Here is a 19004-nt window from a genome sequence, read left to right as displayed (position 1 = left end):
CTTCTTTATCGCTCAAATACGCAAAAGCGAGAGAAAGGCAGATAACGAACATTTGATTTTCATTTTTCGCGGAAGCCGCCTGTGGTTTTTTTTATTGATTAATAAATTAAACAGCAAGAAAACAATATAATAGGAAAATTGACTCCTTAAACGTCAACGTCATCAATGTCATTCATTGTATCTTTCAACGGGGCGTAGTGAAACTATTTCGATTTTTCATCATTTTTCTTCAAAAGTTGTATTACTAAGGAAATAATGTCATCACCACCACCTACAAAACCCCCTAGAGGGGTGAAACAAGGAAGAGAAACAGTAATACAAGAAATATCCTCCGTACTTTTTGCGAAAAATAATACTGTATAACATAATTACTTTGCTTACAGAGTGGACTTTTAATGTCTGTTATTCGCACTTTATCGGCGAGTGAGACCAACGAGCAGCGAGAAAAAGAACGTGCTAAACTAGAGAAGGAGTATAAAAAGAGTGATGCGAGATTGGACGAGCTGGTTGCCGAACATGCACAGGAAATCATGGAAGTTATGCAGGTAAAAGTTACTAGAGTTTTTATCATGATTTACTATAACAATTACAACAAAGTGAACAAGTACAAGTTATAGTTTTAGGGTCACTCCACTGCTGTCTTTCATACTCTGAATTATGCTCAAATATGTTGTTGGCCTATAAACTGTGTGTGGGCAGTGTTCTAGTTTTTACCGTGAACTGAACACACTTCATGGTAAAAACCCAGTTGGCCATCATAGCAGGACTGTAAAATGAATATAAGGGTGCTAGTTTTAGGATTGATATACAGGCAACACTTAATGCCTAATGCTTGCTTCCTTGTTAAATAGTAATAGTTAACAAAATATAATTTGCACCAATTAGTCATACTTTTTTGCAAGACAACTCCGGGCTCAGTACCAACATCTACTATAGCAGCCAGCTTGTACTTCAGATAATATAATTTAATATGTGTGTTGTAATATTCAATAACTTATATTATCCTCCGAATATTTAAAATTTAATGTTTAAAATAATAATTGCCTTTGATTGTATTTGAAATACATATATTATAAGTTAATTATTTAATTGTCATCGCCATAGTGTATCTCTCTAAGTGCTGTGTTGCCTTTAAATGCGAGTAACTATTGCCCCCCATATTTTGGTGCTCCCCACTTCACTTCTATCCTGGCCCAGCTGAGGATCTCGATGTCTTGACACCCGACATAGTTACCTGGCTTAACAACCTCAAAGCTGTTCTCTGATTGCCTAACCATGCATGCCATACAATTAAACAAATAAATAATTACATAATTAACTTTTATTTTTGACTATTCTACCATAATATATATATTTTTTTCAATTTTAATTTCATTGACATTGTTTATTATTATATTGTTTTAATGATGGCATGTTAATAATTAGTAAATTAGTACCCTAATGTACAATTTTGTAAATATTTTACATGTTGATGCAAAATATTTACAAAATTGTACATTAACGTCCGCTGAATACTGTGTCTAACTAACAATTTAATAAGATCTGATTGTTACATATTCAAGCAAATAAATATTTTCTATTTTATTTTTTATCTTTAAGAATACAAACGAGCAGCAAAGTACAAAAACTAGTTATGACGCTAGTGTTTCTGAATTTATCAAGATACATTATTATGCAAAAGAAAGCTTTCTTCAACCATTCATTCAGGATTATTTTGATAATTAGGTCAGTCAACAGAATATGAATTGAAAAGTTGGTAAATCAAGATAAATTAAAATACTTAACAAAACAGGATGTTAATGATTTTATAACCTAATTGTAAAATAGCCATTAGTGATAACATTTCATCGCTGCAAATAATATTTCTTTAAATATAAAGTCAGAGGATTACGCAAAATAGGCGCCAGTCGTCGAATTGCAGAAAATTGCCCGTATACAATACAGAGGCTTCTAATTCATAGTTTATGTCCCTCAGAAATTCAGTAGCGTCCAAGCAGCCCTAGCAAGTTGGGGTCAGCACACTGATGCAGCCACAGCACGGCTGACCGCATGTCGCAGCTTGCTGCGCGTGCGGCGCGACGAGCTGCGGCGGCTGTGGCAGGACGCCAGGACTCACCACCACGCACTGCATATGCTCACCATCATGTAAGTTACTGCGAAGAAGATGCATAAGGATCCTCCAGAACAGATATGGGCAATTAATTGTCAACAAGCAATATAAGTCAAGTCAGTCCGCCTGTTGTTACCTACTTACTTATGTCCTTTTTTTTGTTTGTAACATGTATGTTTCTTTGTAGTGCACAATAAAGTATTTTATTATTATTATTTGTCTGTCTTACCATATCTCGGGACCATGGGGTCCCGGACCTTTGGGAGGCATGCGTGGGGCCGAAGCCAACAGCGCAGAGGCCCTTTAAGACAAATTAATCTAAAAGCAAGGGATACACATGGCGGATACCATCTCCGAGCGTACAATATGATACATCCGGAGATGGTCCCCGCCAGGTGCAAAGACTATTGCAGTGCAGCACTTTTGTGCTGCGATGGGATCTAAGGTCATAAGGCTATTGATTTGAAAGTTGGATGGACTGGATAATAGGCTATGGGAGGAGACTAGCGGACACCTGCCGTGACAATCAGTCTCGGAATTGTTTAAGACAGGTGGTGACTCGCCAACTCATTGAGTGGGCCCCACAACGGCCGCACGCACAGTGCGACAATAGGGCAACACTTTGGAGCGGCTATGAGGTTGTCGAGAGGTGAGACTGCGGAAGCCAGATCCCGGTAATCCGTTCAGCAGGCCGCCGGCGTTATGACATTTTACACTTCCAACCTGGAGCATAGGTCCCGCTCTTGCGACTCCACTCTGGCCGGCCGGTGAAGGCAAGTGCAGAGGCGAGGGCCAAATAAAAGGGCCCTCTGGAATAGGGGTCCGCGGTGTCGCCACTCACCGTCAGCTCGCCACAAGCTGGTTATTATTATTATTATTGTATCTCCTTGGATTTCACGGGCCTATAAATCCCGGTCTTTTGATAGGCTTGCGTGGGGATATAGATCCAACACGTAGAGGCCCCTTAGAGAGCTTTAATGTCATGTAGAACGCCTGCTGGAACCCGTTCACAGGCGCAACAATAGACACCCATGAACCGGTCGCAGCAGGCATTGGGACTATTGTAGTAAAAATGAACAGTATAACGGTCTATGGATTGAAGTTTGGGAGGACAAGGAGACTGGGTTATTGCAAAGACGTCCAGACACCTGCCATAACAATGTTTCCAATTATTATGCTTATTATCATGCGTAGATCTAGACACAAAGAAAAATAAAATTCCCTTAATAAAGTGACAAAACTCAGCAATCGACCCCACAAAATTGCTTGTCCTACTGAATCATTACTATGAAAAACAACCATACTGATTCTTACTTTACCATATAAGGTATAATAAAGGCCTTTTATTTATTTGTACTCATAATTTTAAATCTCTATAATCAAAATTACCAGGTTTGTTAAATTTTGATTTGTTGGCGGCTGGAGGATCTTTTTGTTACGAGAATTGTATGCTTGCTTCATGTAAATGAGCCAAACTTTCGCCTTTTTTCCAGCGAACGCGTGGTAGTCTCCGAGCGCGACATTCGCGATCACCTCTCGCGCGGGCTCGTGCTCGCGTGCGCGCATTCTCTTCGGTCTGCTCTTGACACGGCCGCAACGACGCTGTCGCACGTCAGCGCGCTCAACACCACGAGGGCGCATCTCGAGGTAGACTAATGTCCGCTAGGTGGCACTGTAACGGCCGTAGCAATTCCTGTATCGCGCTAACGAATTGTTGCCGTAGGATCCTTAAGTAGTTGGAACAGTTTTGTTGTCACGGGTAGTTAGTGAGTGCGACATACGCTACACTACAAGGGCGCATCTCGGGGTAGTCACAGGCGTCCACTAGGTGACGCTGTATCGGTCTTAGCGATTCCTGCATCGCGCTAACGTAGGGTCGACATAGAATCTTTAACCCTTAAATGCATAATGATGTATATATGCATCGTATATTTGATGGTCCGTGGCTCAATATGCATATATTTTACTCATTTTTCCCTCAATCTATACAACATGACACATCTATTTCAATTTATTAAAAAGTTATACAAAAAATCATGCATTTAAGGGTTAAGTAGTAGGAAAGATTTTGTTGTTATGTGTAGGAGTTTTTGGACTTGCTTCGCTTCACGCTCGATACCGCTGCAACCACGCTGTCATGTCAACGCGCTCAAAACACTGTTACGAGGGCGCATCTCAAGTTTAGATCATTGCGCTGCACTGTCCCAAGTCAGTGCTGACAGTGCTCAGGTAGTTAAACAGTTTTTGTATATTGTTCACTCAGGAAAAGAAGCATGAGCTGGTGACGGTGATTCTAAGGCGGTTGTCATCGGCATTGTACGGCGAAGCAGCGCCACTCACACGCCGAATGTCGTCGCGACGCCGAACAGCGCTGCTTTTGGCAGGTAATGCAGTCTAGGATAAACGTAATTTTGTATGACGGGAAGTAGTTTTTATTGCTAACAACATATTTGTTGACAGAGCTGACGAAGAGCGAAGAAGTTACCGACGCGTACCTACAAGACATTACGCCTGAATTCGAGGCGTCCCTCACCGAGGAAGATAAAACATTTGAAACTACCGTTATGATATCGCTAGAAGCTCTGGGAGTCTTGAATCAGCTTAAAGAAGCCACTGAGGTACGATTTTGAACCATATCTCTTTAGTATTAAGTCAGAATTTGATTAGAGAGGAAAACAAAACATTTGAAACTACCGTCATGATATCGCTAGAAGCTCGGGGAGTCTTAAATCAGCTTAAAGAAGCCACTGAGGTACGATTTTGAATATCTCTTTAGTATCTTGTATAAATCAGTATTTGTTTAGAGTGGAAAACAAAATGTGTGAAACTACCGTCGTGTATCGATGATATCGCTAGTAACTTTAGGGGTCTTGAACCATCTCAAAGGAGCCACTGAGGTAAGATTTTGAACTTTAGGGAACATACTCGTACTACGTGACCAAATTTTTACAATGAAGTTCAAAATCAAATCAAAAAAATCAAAATCTTTTTATTGTTTACCAGTAACAATTTTTCCATATAAGAGATATCTGGTGGAACCCAAACTAGGCTAAGCCTGTATCTTGGGGCCCTGGAGCGCAAAGCAAGTTTAACATTAAGATTAATATGCTATACTCATACTCGACAGAATACCATTAACTATACAATTTCTAAAAACAACAAACAATTACATAAATAGTTTACAATATCATTTATATTTATACTATTTGAATAAATGACTATGACTATGATTAAAGTTGTCACTGAGAACAATAAAATTTTAAGTTTCAAAATTATAAATAACAGCAAGAGGACGTATTAAGCTAGATAGAGCACTAAGCTAAATAGGGCTTATTCCATCTATGACATGATGAGCCACGTGGCGTTGTAAGGAAGTTTCATGTTCCTTATAACGCCTTATTTCACTGGACTAAACTGAATAATTGAAAATTATGACTGACTATACTTATGCCGATCTATCGTTACAGAAATTCAAAGTCCAGATCCAGGATGAGCTACTAACCGTGATTGAATCTGTGTCTCGGCGGATAATCGAAGACGGAGACGTGGAGACAGATGTACCGGACGTGCTGGAAGTGCCGGACGCGCCGGACGTACCGGACGAAGTGGTGGAGAACTCGAAACCGTTGCGGCTTGTGAACGCGCTGGTGGAGCAGTTTAGAACGTGTGCGACGAGGAATAAAAGGTATATTTTACGTACTAACTTATAATTATTGTCGCTATTTAGTACAACTTGCGTAACTTCTTTTGATATTAGTAAAAGTCGTTGTAAAAGAAAAAAGCGGCCAAGTGCGAGTCGGACTCGCCCATGTAGGGTTCCGTACCATTTATGACGTATTAAAAAAAAACTACTTACTAGATCTCGTTCAAACCAATTTTCGGTGGAAATTTGCATGGTAATGTACATCTTTTTTTTTTACTTTTATCATTCTCTTATTTTAGTAGTTACGGGGGGGGGGGGGGGGGGGGGGGGGAAGCGCGGGGCGCGGATACACTTTGGAAGTGTCTCTCGTGCAATCTATTCAGTTTAGAAAAAAAAAATGATATTAGAAACTTCAATATTATTTTTAAAGACCAATCCATATATACCCACACGTATGATATACGCGTATGGGTTTGATGAGAAAAAGATTTTTGGGTTTCAGTTAAGGGGAACCCCCAAAATTTATTGTTTTTTTCTATTTTTGTGTGAAAATCTTAATGCGGTTTACAGAATACATCTACTTACCACGTTTCAATAATATAGTTCTTATAGTTTCGGAAAAAAGCGGCTGTGACATACGGACGTCCGTCCTTCCAGACAGACAGACATGACGAATGCATAAGGGTTCCGTTTTTTGCCATTTGTCTACGGAACCCTAAAAAGGGAAAAACATTTAACTATACGTATGCGATAGTTAAATGTGAGAGTAATATGATATCGAATAGGGCGGGGAGCCGAATGTACCGGACCTGCCGGACGCGCCGGACGAGGTGGTTGTGAACTCGAAACCGAGGAATAAAAGGTAGCCATTTTATTATTTTCTTTTTTGTGGATACGAATAGTCGTAGCCCTTATAAGTGATTCAGTGATCAGTTTTACGATACGCTATTCTTCCCGTATAGCAGCTTTTCGAGAGCATTTCACTATTTTACGTACATGTGTACTTTTCGTCCTTATTTTGGACAAAATTAGTAGCGTTTAAATGTTGATACCAGTGGAAGTCGCTGTAAACATAAAATGGTTCGATATCCTTAACTTACGACGTTTTTATGCGTCATGACTCTAATGCAATACCAGAGAGATAGTTCCATTTATTAAATAGTACGGAGAGGTGTACAACTGTCCGCAATTTTGCCAGGACTAGCGTTGGCAATTTATGATCCTCACACCACACCTCATCACTGTGATCAGTTTCTAAAAATGCATTTGTTTTGTTACAGACTTCTCCAACTGTGGCGGGCCGCACTACAGAAACATAAGATCTCAGACTCTTGTCTGCACACCGAGATACACTATTGGAGCGCTGTTCAACAAGTCGTAAGTGTTGTCTTTCCTCTTTACTATACTTACTCCTCCTCTTTACTACCAGTCCATTTACCACCGGCGTGCCTTATTTTCAGCCAGTTGACTTCCACTCTTAATGAAAAGGAAAGCCAAATTAATTCCGTCTTCCGAAAATATACGAATATTTTTGACGCGCTGCAACTGACACCTACTTACCCTCCAAAAGCTACGAAGTCGTATTTGCTATGTGGTTTCGGGTCGAAAATTTGGAACATAGGACCCACTGGATTTTTTGTTGTAGAACCGTAGGATTGCTAAATGTAGGAAATCGTAACTCAATTTTTGAGGTTCATAATTGTAATTCTGTTTTTATTTTTACAGTACAGATTATAAAAACACTTCAAAGGTTTTTAAAGGACGGCCCTGTTATTTTTAGCGAGTTGATTTTGTTTTAGCTCCAACTGCTACTGACAGACTACCTCCAAATAGAGAGCGTGACCCTCGCCGCCGCCCGTTCCACCAGCGCCTCGGACACCCAGAGCGAACTTCGGATTGCCGACTATTTCGCCAAAAAGCGACCGCAGCGGCGCGAGAAACTTTTCAAGCTAAATGGTAAGGCAGTGTTCTCTCGGTCATCGTAGGACAGACGATATTCACTCGTCTGTACTATAAAAAGCCAGTGAATCCTTTCGCAAAAAGTTCATAACTCTGCATGTACTAATTAGTAAAATAATCGTGTTACCTATAAGTGAAAACTGTTCTGGCCGTTGTATTAACTTAATTTATTAAACTGTGTGTGTGCAATTATATGCTGTTTGTTTCCCTTTGCAATAAAAAAAATGTGTTAATGACGCAGTGGGCGTGGTTCCGGCGGTGAGCGCGGCGGCGCGCCGCTACCCGCTGGTGTGCCGGCCGGACCCCGGCCTGCTGCACGTGCTGCTGCCCACCCTGCACAAGCTCACGCACGACATCGAGCCCGTCGTGTGAGTATACTCGTGTATGTCGCAGTGGGCGTGGTGCCGGCGGTGAGCTACCCGCTGGTGTGCCGGCCGGACCCCGGCCTGCTGCACGTGCTGCTGCCCACCCTGCACAAGCTCACGCACGACATCGAGCCCGTCGTGTGAGTATACTCGTGTATGTCGCAGTGGGCGTGGTGCCGGCGGTGAGCTACCCGCTGGTGTGCCGGCCGGACCCCGGCCTGCTGCACGTGCTGCTGCCCACCCTGCACAAGCTCACGCACGACATCGAGCCCGTCGTGTGAGTATACTCGTGTATGTCGCAGTGGGCGTGGTGCCGGCGGTGAGCTACCCGCTGGTGTGCCGGCCGGACCCCGGCCTGCTGCACGTGCTGCTGCCCACCCTGCACAAGCTCACGCACGACATCGAGCCCGTCGTGTGAGTATACTCGTGTATGTCGCAGTGGGCGTGGTGCCGGCGGTGAGCTACCCGCTGGTGTGCCGGCCGGACCCCGGCCTGCTGCACGTGCTGCTGCCCACCCTGCACAAGCTCACGCACGACATCGAGCCCGTCGTGTGAGTATACTCGTGTATGTCGCAGTGGGCGTGGTGCCGGCGGTGAGCTACCCGCTGGTGTGCCGGCCGGACCCCGGCCTGCTGCACGTGCTGCTGCCCACCCTGCACAAGCTCACGCACGACATCGAGCCCGTCGTGTGAGTATACTCGTGTATGTCGCAGTGGGCGTGGTGCCGGCGGTGAGCTACCCGCTGGTGTGCCGGCCGGACCCCGGCCTGCTGCACGTGCTGCTGCCCACCCTGCACAAGCTCACGCACGACATCGAGCCCGTCGTGTGAGTATACTCGTGTATGTCGCAGTGGGCGTGGTGCCGGCGGTGAGCTACCCGCTGGTGTGCCGGCCGGACCCCGGCCTGCTGCACGTGCTGCTGCCCACCCTGCACAAGCTCACGCACGACATCGAGCCCGTCGTGTGAGTATACTCGTGTATGTCGCAGTGGGCGTGGTGCCGGCGGTGAGCTACCCGCTGGTGTGCCGGCCGGACCCCGGCCTGCTGCACGTGCTGCTGCCCACCCTGCACAAGCTCACGCACGACATCGAGCCCGTCGTGTGAGTATACTCGTGTATGTCGCAGTGGGCGTGGTGCCGGCGGTGAGCTACCCGCTGGTGTGCCGGCCGGACCCCGGCCTGCTGCACGTGCTGCTGCCCACCCTGCACAAGCTCACGCACGACATCGAGCCCGTCGTGTGAGTATACTCGTGTATGTCGCAGTGGGCGTGGTGCCGGCGGTGAGCTACCCGCTGGTGTGCCGGCCGGACCCCGGCCTGCTGCACGTGCTGCTGCCCACCCTGCACAAGCTCACGCACGACATCGAGCCCGTCGTGTGAGTATACTCGTGTATGTCGCAGTGGGCGTGGTGCCGGCGGTGAGCTACCCGCTGGTGTGCCGGCCGGACCCCGGCCTGCTGCACGTGCTGCTGCCCACCCTGCACAAGCTCGCGCACGACATCGAGCCCGTCGTGTGAGTATACTCGTGTATGTCGCAGTGGGCGTGGTGCCGGCGGTGAGCTACCCGCTGGTGTGCCGGCCGGACCCCGGCCTGCTGCACGTGCTGCTGCCCACCCTGCACAAGCTCACGCACGACATCGAGCCCGTCGTGTGAGTATACTCGTGTATGTCGCAGTGGGCGTGGTGCCGGCGGTGAGCTACCCGCTGGTGTGCCGGCCGGACCCCGGCCTGCTGCACGTGCTGCTGCCCACCCTGCACAAGCTCACGCACGACATCGAGCCCGTCGTGTGAGTATACTCGTGTATGTCGCAGTGGGCGTGGTGCCGGCGGTGAGCTACCCGCTGGTGTGCCGGCCGGACCCCGGCCTGCTGCACGTGCTGCTGCCCACCCTGCACAAGCTCACGCACGACATCGAGCCCGTCGTGTGAGTATACTCGTGTATGTCGCAGTGGGCGTGGTGCCGGCGGTGAGCTACCCGCTGGTGTGCCGGCCGGACCCCGGCCTGCTGCACGTGCTGCTGCCCACCCTGCACAAGCTCACGCACGACATCGAGCCCGTCGTGTGAGTATACTCGTGTATGTCGCAGTGGGCGTGGTGCCGGCGGTGAGCTACCCGCTGGTGTGCCGGCCGGACCCCGGCCTGCTGCACGTGCTGCTGCCCACCCTGCACAAGCTCACGCACGACATCGAGCCCGTCGTGTGAGTATACTCGTGTATGTCGCAGTGGGCGTGGTGCCGGCGGTGAGCTACCCGCTGGTGTGCCGGCCGGACCCCGGCCTGCTGCACGTGCTGCTGCCCACCCTGCACAAGCTCACGCACGACATCGAGCCCGTCGTGTGAGTATACTCGTGTATGTCGCAGTGGGCGTGGTGCCGGCGGTGAGCTACCCGCTGGTGTGCCGGCCGGACCCCGGCCTGCTGCACGTGCTGCTGCCCACCCTGCACAAGCTCACGCACGACATCGAGCCCGTCGTGTGAGTATACTCGTGTATGTCGCAGTGGGCGTGGTGCCGGCGGTGAGCTACCCGCTGGTGTGCCGGCCGGACCCCGGCCTGCTGCACGTGCTGCTGCCCACCCTGCACAAGCTCACGCACGACATCGAGCCCGTCGTGTGAGTATACTCGTGTATGTCGCAGTGGGCGTGGTGCCGGCGGTGAGCTACCCGCTGGTGTGCCGGCCGGACCCCGGCCTGCTGCACGTGCTGCTGCCCACCCTGCACAAGCTCACGCACGACATCGAGCCCGTCGTGTGAGTATACTCGTGTATGTCGCAGTGGGCGTGGTGCCGGCGGTGAGCTACCCGCTGGTGTGCCGGCCGGACCCCGGCCTGCTGCACGTGCTGCTGCCCACCCTGCACAAGCTCACGCACGACATCGAGCCCGTCGTGTGAGTATACTCGTGTATGTCGCAGTGGGCGTGGTGCCGGCGGTGAGCTACCCGCTGGTGTGCCGGCCGGACCCCGGCCTGCTGCACGTGCTGCTGCCCACCCTGCACAAGCTCACGCACGACATCGAGCCCGTCGTGTGAGTATACTCGTGTATGTCGCAGTGGGCGTGGTGCCGGCGGTGAGCTACCCGCTGGTGTGCCGGCCGGACCCCGGCCTGCTGCACGTGCTGCTGCCCACCCTGCACAAGCTCACGCACGACATCGAGCCCGTCGTGTGAGTACTCGTGTATGTCGCAGTGGGCGTGGTGCCGGCGGTGAGCTACCCGCTGGTGTGCCGGCCGGACCCCGGCCTGCTGCACGTGCTGCTGCCCACCCTGCACAAGCTCACGCACGACATCGAGCCCGTCGTGTGAGTATACTCGTGTATGTCGCAGTGGGCGTGGTGCCGGCGGTGAGCTACCCGCTGGTGTGCCGGCCGGACCCCGGCCTGCTGCACGTGCTGCTGCCCACCCTGCACAAGCTCACGCACGACATCGAGCCCGTCGTGTGAGTATACTCGTGTATGTCGCAGTGGGCGTGGTGCCGGCGGTGAGCTACCCGCTGGTGTGCCGGCCGGACCCCGGCCTGCTGCACGTGCTGCTGCCCACCCTGCACAAGCTCACGCACGACATCGAGCCCGTCGTGTGAGTATACTCGTGTATGTCGCACTGGGCGTGGTGCCGGCGGTGAGCTACCCGCTGGTGTGCCGGCCGGACCCCGGCCTGCTGCACGTGCTGCTGCCCACCCTGCACAAGCTCACGCACGACATCGAGCCCGTCGTGTGAGTATACTCGTGTATGTCGCAGTGGGCGTGGTGCCGGCGGTGAGCTACCCGCTGGTGTGCCGGCCGGACCCCGGCCTGCTGCACGTGCTGCTGCCCACCCTGCACAAGCTCACGCACGACATCGAGCCCGTCGTGTGAGTATACTCGTGTATGTCGCAGTGGGCGTGGTGCCGGCGGTGAGCTACCCGCTGGTGTGCCGGCCGGACCCCGGCCTGCTGCACGTGCTGCTGCCCACCCTGCACAAGCTCACGCACGACATCGAGCCCGTCGTGTGAGTATACTCGTGTATGTCGCAGTGGGCGTGGTGCCGGCGGTGAGCTACCCGCTGGTGTGCCGGCCGGACCCCGGCCTGCTGCACGTGCTGCTGCCCACCCTGCACAAGCTCACGCACGACATCGAGCCCGTCGTGTGAGTATACTCGTGTATGTCGCAGTGGGCGTGGTGCCGGCGGTGAGCTACCCGCTGGTGTGCCGGCCGGACCCCGGCCTGCTGCACGTGCTGCTGCCCACCCTGCACAAGCTCACGCACGACATCGAGCCCGTCGTGTGAGTATACTCGTGTATGTCGCAGTGGGCGTGGTGCCGGCGGTGAGCTACCCGCTGGTGTGCCGGCCGGACCCCGGCCTGCTGCACGTGCTGCTGCCCACCCTGCACAAGCTCACGCACGACATCGAGCCCGTCGTGTGAGTATACTCGTGTATGTCGCAGTGGGCGTGGTGCCGGCGGTGAGCTACCCGCTGGTGTGCCGGCCGGACCCCGGCCTGCTGCACGTGCTGCTGCCCACCCTGCACAAGCTCACGCACGACATCGAGCCCGTCGTGTGAGTATACTCGTGTATGTCGCAGTGGGCGTGGTGCCGGCGGTGAGCTACCCGCTGGTGTGCCGGCCGGACCCCGGCCTGCTGCACGTGCTGCTGCCCACCCTGCACAAGCTCACGCACGACATCGAGCCCGTCGTGTGAGTCTACTTGACTTTACTATTACTTGTTCATTGACGACGGAAATGTAGGCAGCGTGTGTCAACTGTAGGACGCGGGTACCCCTTTTAGCGAAGTAAGTTGTCAACAGGAACTCAAAACGTACGCACAACAGCCGAAAACAACATAGAAATGTGCTGTTTTCCTTTTCGAGCGGTAAGGACCTTACCATACATATGTAGCACTAGCGACCCGTCCCGGCTTCGCACGGGTTACAAAAAACCTTAACAAATTATACACCTAAACCTTCCTCAAGAATGATTCTATTTACAGGTGTAAACCGCATGTCCGTTCAGCCGTTTTTGAGTTTATCACGAATGTACATACACCCAGATAGACGCGGCAGGGGACTTTGTTTTATAATGTGTAGTGATAAGTGACATGTCACGAGTCAAATAGCTAAAGATGCTTTTATATTTGTTTAACGTAAAAGTTTGGCAAGTTTTCATTGTAAAATTATTAGTGTAAGTTTAAAAAAAAAGTTTGGTATACAAAGAATACAAGTTCTTGTGTTCCTATATAATACGAACACCTTTAACGACGCATTCGATCGTTCGAATAAATAAATATTGTTATATCAACTCGAAATATTGCGTTAAAAATCCAATTTTTTTAGTTATTTGTGTTGTTAAGACTGGTGGTTAAAAAAATGATGGGAGTTTTTATTATTAACAGCGGCGGCGAATGTTCGCTGCGAGCATTCATTACGGACTACGTTCGGTCTGGGGAGAGCGAGCGGCTCGCGAGCGAGGCGAGGGCTTCTATCGAGGTCGCTATGAAGGCTGCCGCGTGGCGCGAGCGAGCGCCGCCGGAACCGCCGAGCGCTAAGTAAGTTTTTATATGTTTGTCTGTCTGTTAGTTCTTTACGGTTTAATCAATTTAAAATAAATTGTTATCGAACGTGCAAGCGAAGCGAAGTTCTTGCATTCAACTTGGTACACACGGCTGGCTAGGGACACGTCCCGGTATGTCGATGTTGTTAAGTATTAAGGGATAGTTTGATGGACAATAACTTAAGTATTTTTTTTCTAATTTAAATGAAATTGGGTAAACGCGTGGTCAAGGGCATTAGTTATGGGGTTCGTACCTGGTGCAGAGGTTAGCCATCGCTATCCAGCGCGGTAACGCGGCAAGTGTGATGGGCACCTTTGCACCCGGTGCAGCCCGCGGTGGTGTTTTAGAATAAGATAGTTTTATTTAGCATTGTACTCGTAGTTTATTTATATATTATTGTTTTGTGTGTATTTTTTTTCCAATTGTATGTTACTTTTTGTTGTAATTCTATATTTTATTAGATTTCATTTTTTACTGAATAAACATTTGATGATTGTTCATTATTAATAAAATGAATGTCGCATGAAATACTCAGAATATTTAAGTGTAAAACATTCAACTATTCGAAAATGCCATTCTTTTGGATATATCGGGAAAAAGGTTATGTACATAATTTATGCACTTGTCCTTTCTTGCCACGAACGATGTCAGACTTCTCCGGTTGTTGAAGAAGTGAGTAATAGTGATCCTGATCAATAGTATCATTTTCTTTGCATAATCATTCGGGTAATAGTATTTAAAAGAAAAATAGTTCTTCCATTACAAGCGTAATAAACTAATAATCATTGATAGGGCATGTGAAACATAACTTTATTTTATAGAAGACATTTTTCTTTACCTTGTTTTGTGGCTTGTCTTTAAAAAGCTTTAATCGTGTACAGAAATAGACTCATCAGATAAAAAAAAATCATAGCTAACATTGTTCATAAAGTCATTGATTAAAACCTTCTAAGACCATTTCTTATGAGAACCATACATCTTATATTTATCCGCATTATGAGTGAGTAGAATGACACTATTTTTAATTTAATATTTTTTAGTGGTTTATAGGTTTTTGTAGGTTTCGTAGGATAGTTCATATCAAATTTATATTACTAAACTGTATTTTATTCACACTTCAAGGAAAATGGGTCTTATATATGTATTTTTTGATATGCATATATTTAAAAACAACGTTTAATTTTTACTCGTGCTTGGTTTTTAGGGTTCCGTACCAAAAAGGTACAAAAGGAACCCTTTATTTACTAACCTAAAGGCTCGTGACATATCTCCCACAAAGGCCCTGGATATATTTAGGCCGCGCACTGGACGCAAGCGGCGCGCGGCGTGGCGGCGGAACATCAAGACCGTTCATACTGTGCGCCCGATCTTGTTTGTTGATATGTCGCTCGCGTCCAGCCCGCAGCCTCGAAGGTTACCTACATCAAAACAAATGTATTATTTAGTCACCGCCTGGTGTTCTCGTGCTGCACGGCGGGCTGGGCGGCCGTGGCGCACTGCGCGCACGCGGCGCGGCGCTGCGGCGCGTGCGGCGCCACGCACGCGCTGCGCGCGCTGCCCGCCGCGCTGGCCGCGCTCGCCGCGCACGCGCGCGCCGCGCACCTGCGCCTGCAGCCCGCGCAGCCCGCCAGGGCGGCCAAGTGGCTGGCGGACGACGACATCGTCCGGTTCCTGCAGACGCTGCCTAACTGGCAAGCCGTTGTTGATCCTAATTCTGCCGGCAAAAATGAACAGGTATGTGAAAAAGTGGCCCCTAAAACATAACACAACATTTTACCCTCATACTTATTAGGTATCCTAGCGGCGTGAACGAAGCGGCGTGGCTGGCCGATGATAATACAGTAAGGTTCCTGCATGACGGCAGGCGGTTGTGGTTCCTGGTGCTGCTAGTAAAAATGAACAGGTATGTATGTTGAAAACGCTTTTAGGGGCATACCGAATTGATCCTTAAAAACGACACATATGCTCTGCGAGCGCTGCCCGTCGTGCTCGCTGCACTCCCCGCGCCAAAAGCCTAAATATGAATGTCCCTCCTGTGACTCCTAAAATTTCACTATAGTCTATCGTTTGTGTCAAAAAACAAACGATAAAGTAAACTAAACCAAATTTTAGTAACATCACCGTGAAGTCTCATAACATTGTTTTTCATCTTTCGACAGGATTTGAAACAGGCATACGAACGCGAGGCCGAAATCCTAGGCTCGAGTCTCGGGGACGGCGCCGTGTCTCGCCGCGAAATCGTTGGGGACATCAATGCTTTAGGCGACCTAGCATTACTCTGCGAGTCCATGGTAAGACAGATGACGCAAATTTTAAGCGTAAGTCAAAGGCTAAACACTTGGTAACAGAGGTGCGAAAGTAACGAAAATGATGGATGACGAAGATATCGACCTTTTGCACGCACGACATTTAGCAAAAAGGCAAGTAACTGGCATGTGTTACAATAAGTCACAACGAACATGAAAAACTAATTATACAGAACTCTTTAGATTAGAATACAAAGAAAACACCCGAAAGAAATTTTCCGCCGATATTAGTAGTAGAGACAATGTCAGATTATAAATTATTCAGTGATTTTAGGCCCCTGGCTCTTACCCCAGAATCGAATGCCATATTCAAATAAAGATGTACTCGTATCTTATGCATAATAAGATCACTTATTGTGTAGTTCACACAATTTGACATATGTTTTAGGACTGGCTGGCCACCAACATCCGATCGCTGCCGGGGCTGCTCACGGCGCCGTCCGGCGGCGTCCGGCTGACCGACAAGCTGCGCGAAGATATATCTGCTGCGGCCGCCATCTTTGACGAGATCTCTCATAAATGTCTGCTGTTTCTACATTTGGAGGTAATGCTATATTTTTGGTACACGGACTTATTCGATTGAGCTGAAACTTCGTATATGTAAATTGGGTAATAATGCAATATTATGGTACTATCGAGAAATCTGATGATGGACACAGGAGGTCCATCATATCTGGGAGGGAGGTGATAAACAATGCAACCTAATTGTGTTAGAACATTTTCTCAAAAAACTTATCTCTCGTATATTTTTTGTCAGATGCGAATCCAATGCTTCCACTACCTCGGGCAGCCGGCGGGCGGCGACGACGACGAGGCGGGCGGCGCGGGCCGCCTGGCGCACGCGCTGCTCGCCTTCCACGAGCACGCCACCAACGTCATGGCGGCCGGCCGCAGAGCCGTGAGTACTGACACTGTCTCACTTTATTTGACAGTCTGACATTGTTGTCTTAGTCTGAAAAAGATTTTTCTTCACTGTAGAAAAGATAATTTATGAATGATTTCTCTCGCAGTACATCTTCAACGGCATCGGCGAGATGATGTCCGCGGGCGTAGTGTGGCGCTGGCAGTGCATGGAGGCGGAACTCGCGGGCGGAACCCTCGCTACGCTCAGGCACTGCCTGGCGGCCCTCTCGCTGCCGCACGCCGGGCTGCAGCGAGCGCATGATTACTCTCGTCTGTTACTCGCTATGCCGGAGCCCGAGGTGATCATCGTCACTGTCATTAGCTATAGTCTACTGTTGCATAAAGACGTCCACTAGCACAGGAGCCCCGTGTTTATTGACGCGAAGTGTAAATGTCAAGTTTAAGCTTCCAATGTGTCCCACAAGATGGCAGAAACTCCAATGCTCACGAAAACGTACGTGGACTGTAGAGGGCAGCACTTCGCTAAATGACTACAATATACAATATATATAGGCTACAGTGACTGCTTACCATCAGGTGGGCCGTATGCTTGCTTGCCACCGTCGTGATATTAAAAAAAATATGCCGACAGAATGTCTCCAAAATTGCCTTCTTTATTACTTTCAAGCGTAAATGTGATATTCCATGCCTGAAGGGCCCTTGTGGCACATGAAGCACAAGGACCCTTTAGGCATGGAACGCCACAAATTTGTGTATAATTTTCCCCTAATATTAATTACAAATTTATTATAACTTATCATTTGTCAACAGGAAATCATAGCATCGATTCGAGAGAAAGGCGCCCAGTTCACCGAACTGGAGTACCTGAACGCCTTCAAGGTGATCGCGGCGCGGCGCGGGCTCTCCCAGGCCGACATGAAGCCCCATCTCAAGGCCTTGGCTAGTGCCTTAGGTCATGTCGGGGTCACTGTTTAAGGCCCTGGGGAGCTAAAATGAGGTTACTGCTTCGGGTCAGATTGATCAGTGTAGCAAAATCAAGGGAAATCGCGGAATCCTAGATTTTACCTAGGCCACTATCCCGCTATGCAGTCTAACTACTCAGCCTCTGCATAGCGAATAGCCAAGTAGGACTGTGTGAGGCCCTATACTCTGTATCTTTAGGTATATAAATAAAAGTAAACAAACAATTTGTACATTTTCTGGTAGTTTTAACATTTATTGGTTAACCAACCAAATACAAAACCGCTTGGATCTTTCACTGAACGACCTGACTTTAACCTACATTATTTGTGAGCACTTTGGCCGCTCCTATATATCTGATGGCGACTGTAAATAAAAGATGCATCTATTACAGATATCGTTGACTATTCACATTCCCAGCCACACTTTTTTCTAATCACTCGCCCATGAGTCACGAAGCCGCCGCCAAAAAGCCGCTCCCAACACAATCGAAGCTACGCTCTCATTTTCCAACGAAATGCGTAAATTGCATGAAACTTGGCATCAATATTTATGCAAGATCTATGTCTGGTACTGTTTGCTAAAAATTGTTATACACAGAAAATAGAGCGGGAAGATTTTTTTTTTTATGTAAAAGGACCGTGGGCAACTTTGTATGGAGCCTGGTCCACTTGGTCCACCAAAAAATTTGAGTTAGGTCATTCGATAGGTATCGCTATTTACTTCATTTCGTTCAACCACCAAGCGGAATACCATTGCAGAATTGAGATATTTGTATTTTAGTCAAAATGCCATCACCCTTATTACCTAGGCAATAGAGTTCAAGTAAGTAAATAAATTGCTGCAGGGTAGATGTTCGCGCACCGCTGCGAGCGCGGCAAACCATTCGCCGCGCTCGCAGCGGTGTACTCTATTGCCTAGTCTAAAGCCCTTTCCATGTGCACTTATAGAACAACCGTTTGTAGCAGCCCACTACTGACCGTTATAGGTACATAATGTACAACGTATAATAAAAATACACCTCCATTGCCTTTAGTAAAGTATCGAAAGTGTCCGGCGTTTAGAGAACGTTAAGCATATTTATTTTCGGATCATGTATAAACATAGAAGTGTCCATTATGTATTTAACATGAAATAAGTAACGAATTGATTTACTCGTTAATTAACATTACACTTGTTTAAATTACATATTTTATTCATATTGATAAAAGACAATAGGTATTTAATATAAATATATATTTGGATGAATACCTATACGCTGATATAATTATAGCTCTTTGTATAA

The 19004-nt window shown here is 48.1% G+C and overlaps 1 protein-coding gene across 1 annotated transcript; it reads left to right on the top strand.

The window, feature by feature from the left end:
* Nucleotides 1-85: 85 nt before the first annotated feature.
* Nucleotides 86-18087, top strand: LOC133519663 (exocyst complex component 4). Its single transcript, XM_061853714.1, has 17 exons — nucleotides 86-312; nucleotides 384-545; nucleotides 1976-2145; nucleotides 3604-3757; nucleotides 4374-4494; nucleotides 4571-4728; nucleotides 5578-5795; nucleotides 7034-7130; nucleotides 7553-7709; nucleotides 7954-8080; nucleotides 13431-13583; nucleotides 15035-15323; nucleotides 15749-15880; nucleotides 16284-16439; nucleotides 16653-16793; nucleotides 16906-17097; nucleotides 17570-18087. The coding sequence occupies exons 1-17, from the start codon at nucleotides 256-258 to the stop codon at nucleotides 17732-17734; spliced, it is 2649 nt and encodes an 882-aa protein (XP_061709698.1). The 5' UTR covers nucleotides 86-255; the 3' UTR covers nucleotides 17735-18087.
* The last annotated feature ends 917 nt before the right edge of the window (nucleotides 18088-19004 follow it).

Source organism: Cydia pomonella, chromosome 7, assembly GCF_033807575.1.
Source record: "Cydia pomonella isolate Wapato2018A chromosome 7, ilCydPomo1, whole genome shotgun sequence".
Lineage (NCBI taxonomy): Eukaryota > Metazoa > Arthropoda > Insecta > Lepidoptera > Tortricidae > Cydia > Cydia pomonella.
This window is presented reverse-complemented; position numbering and strand designations above follow the sequence as displayed.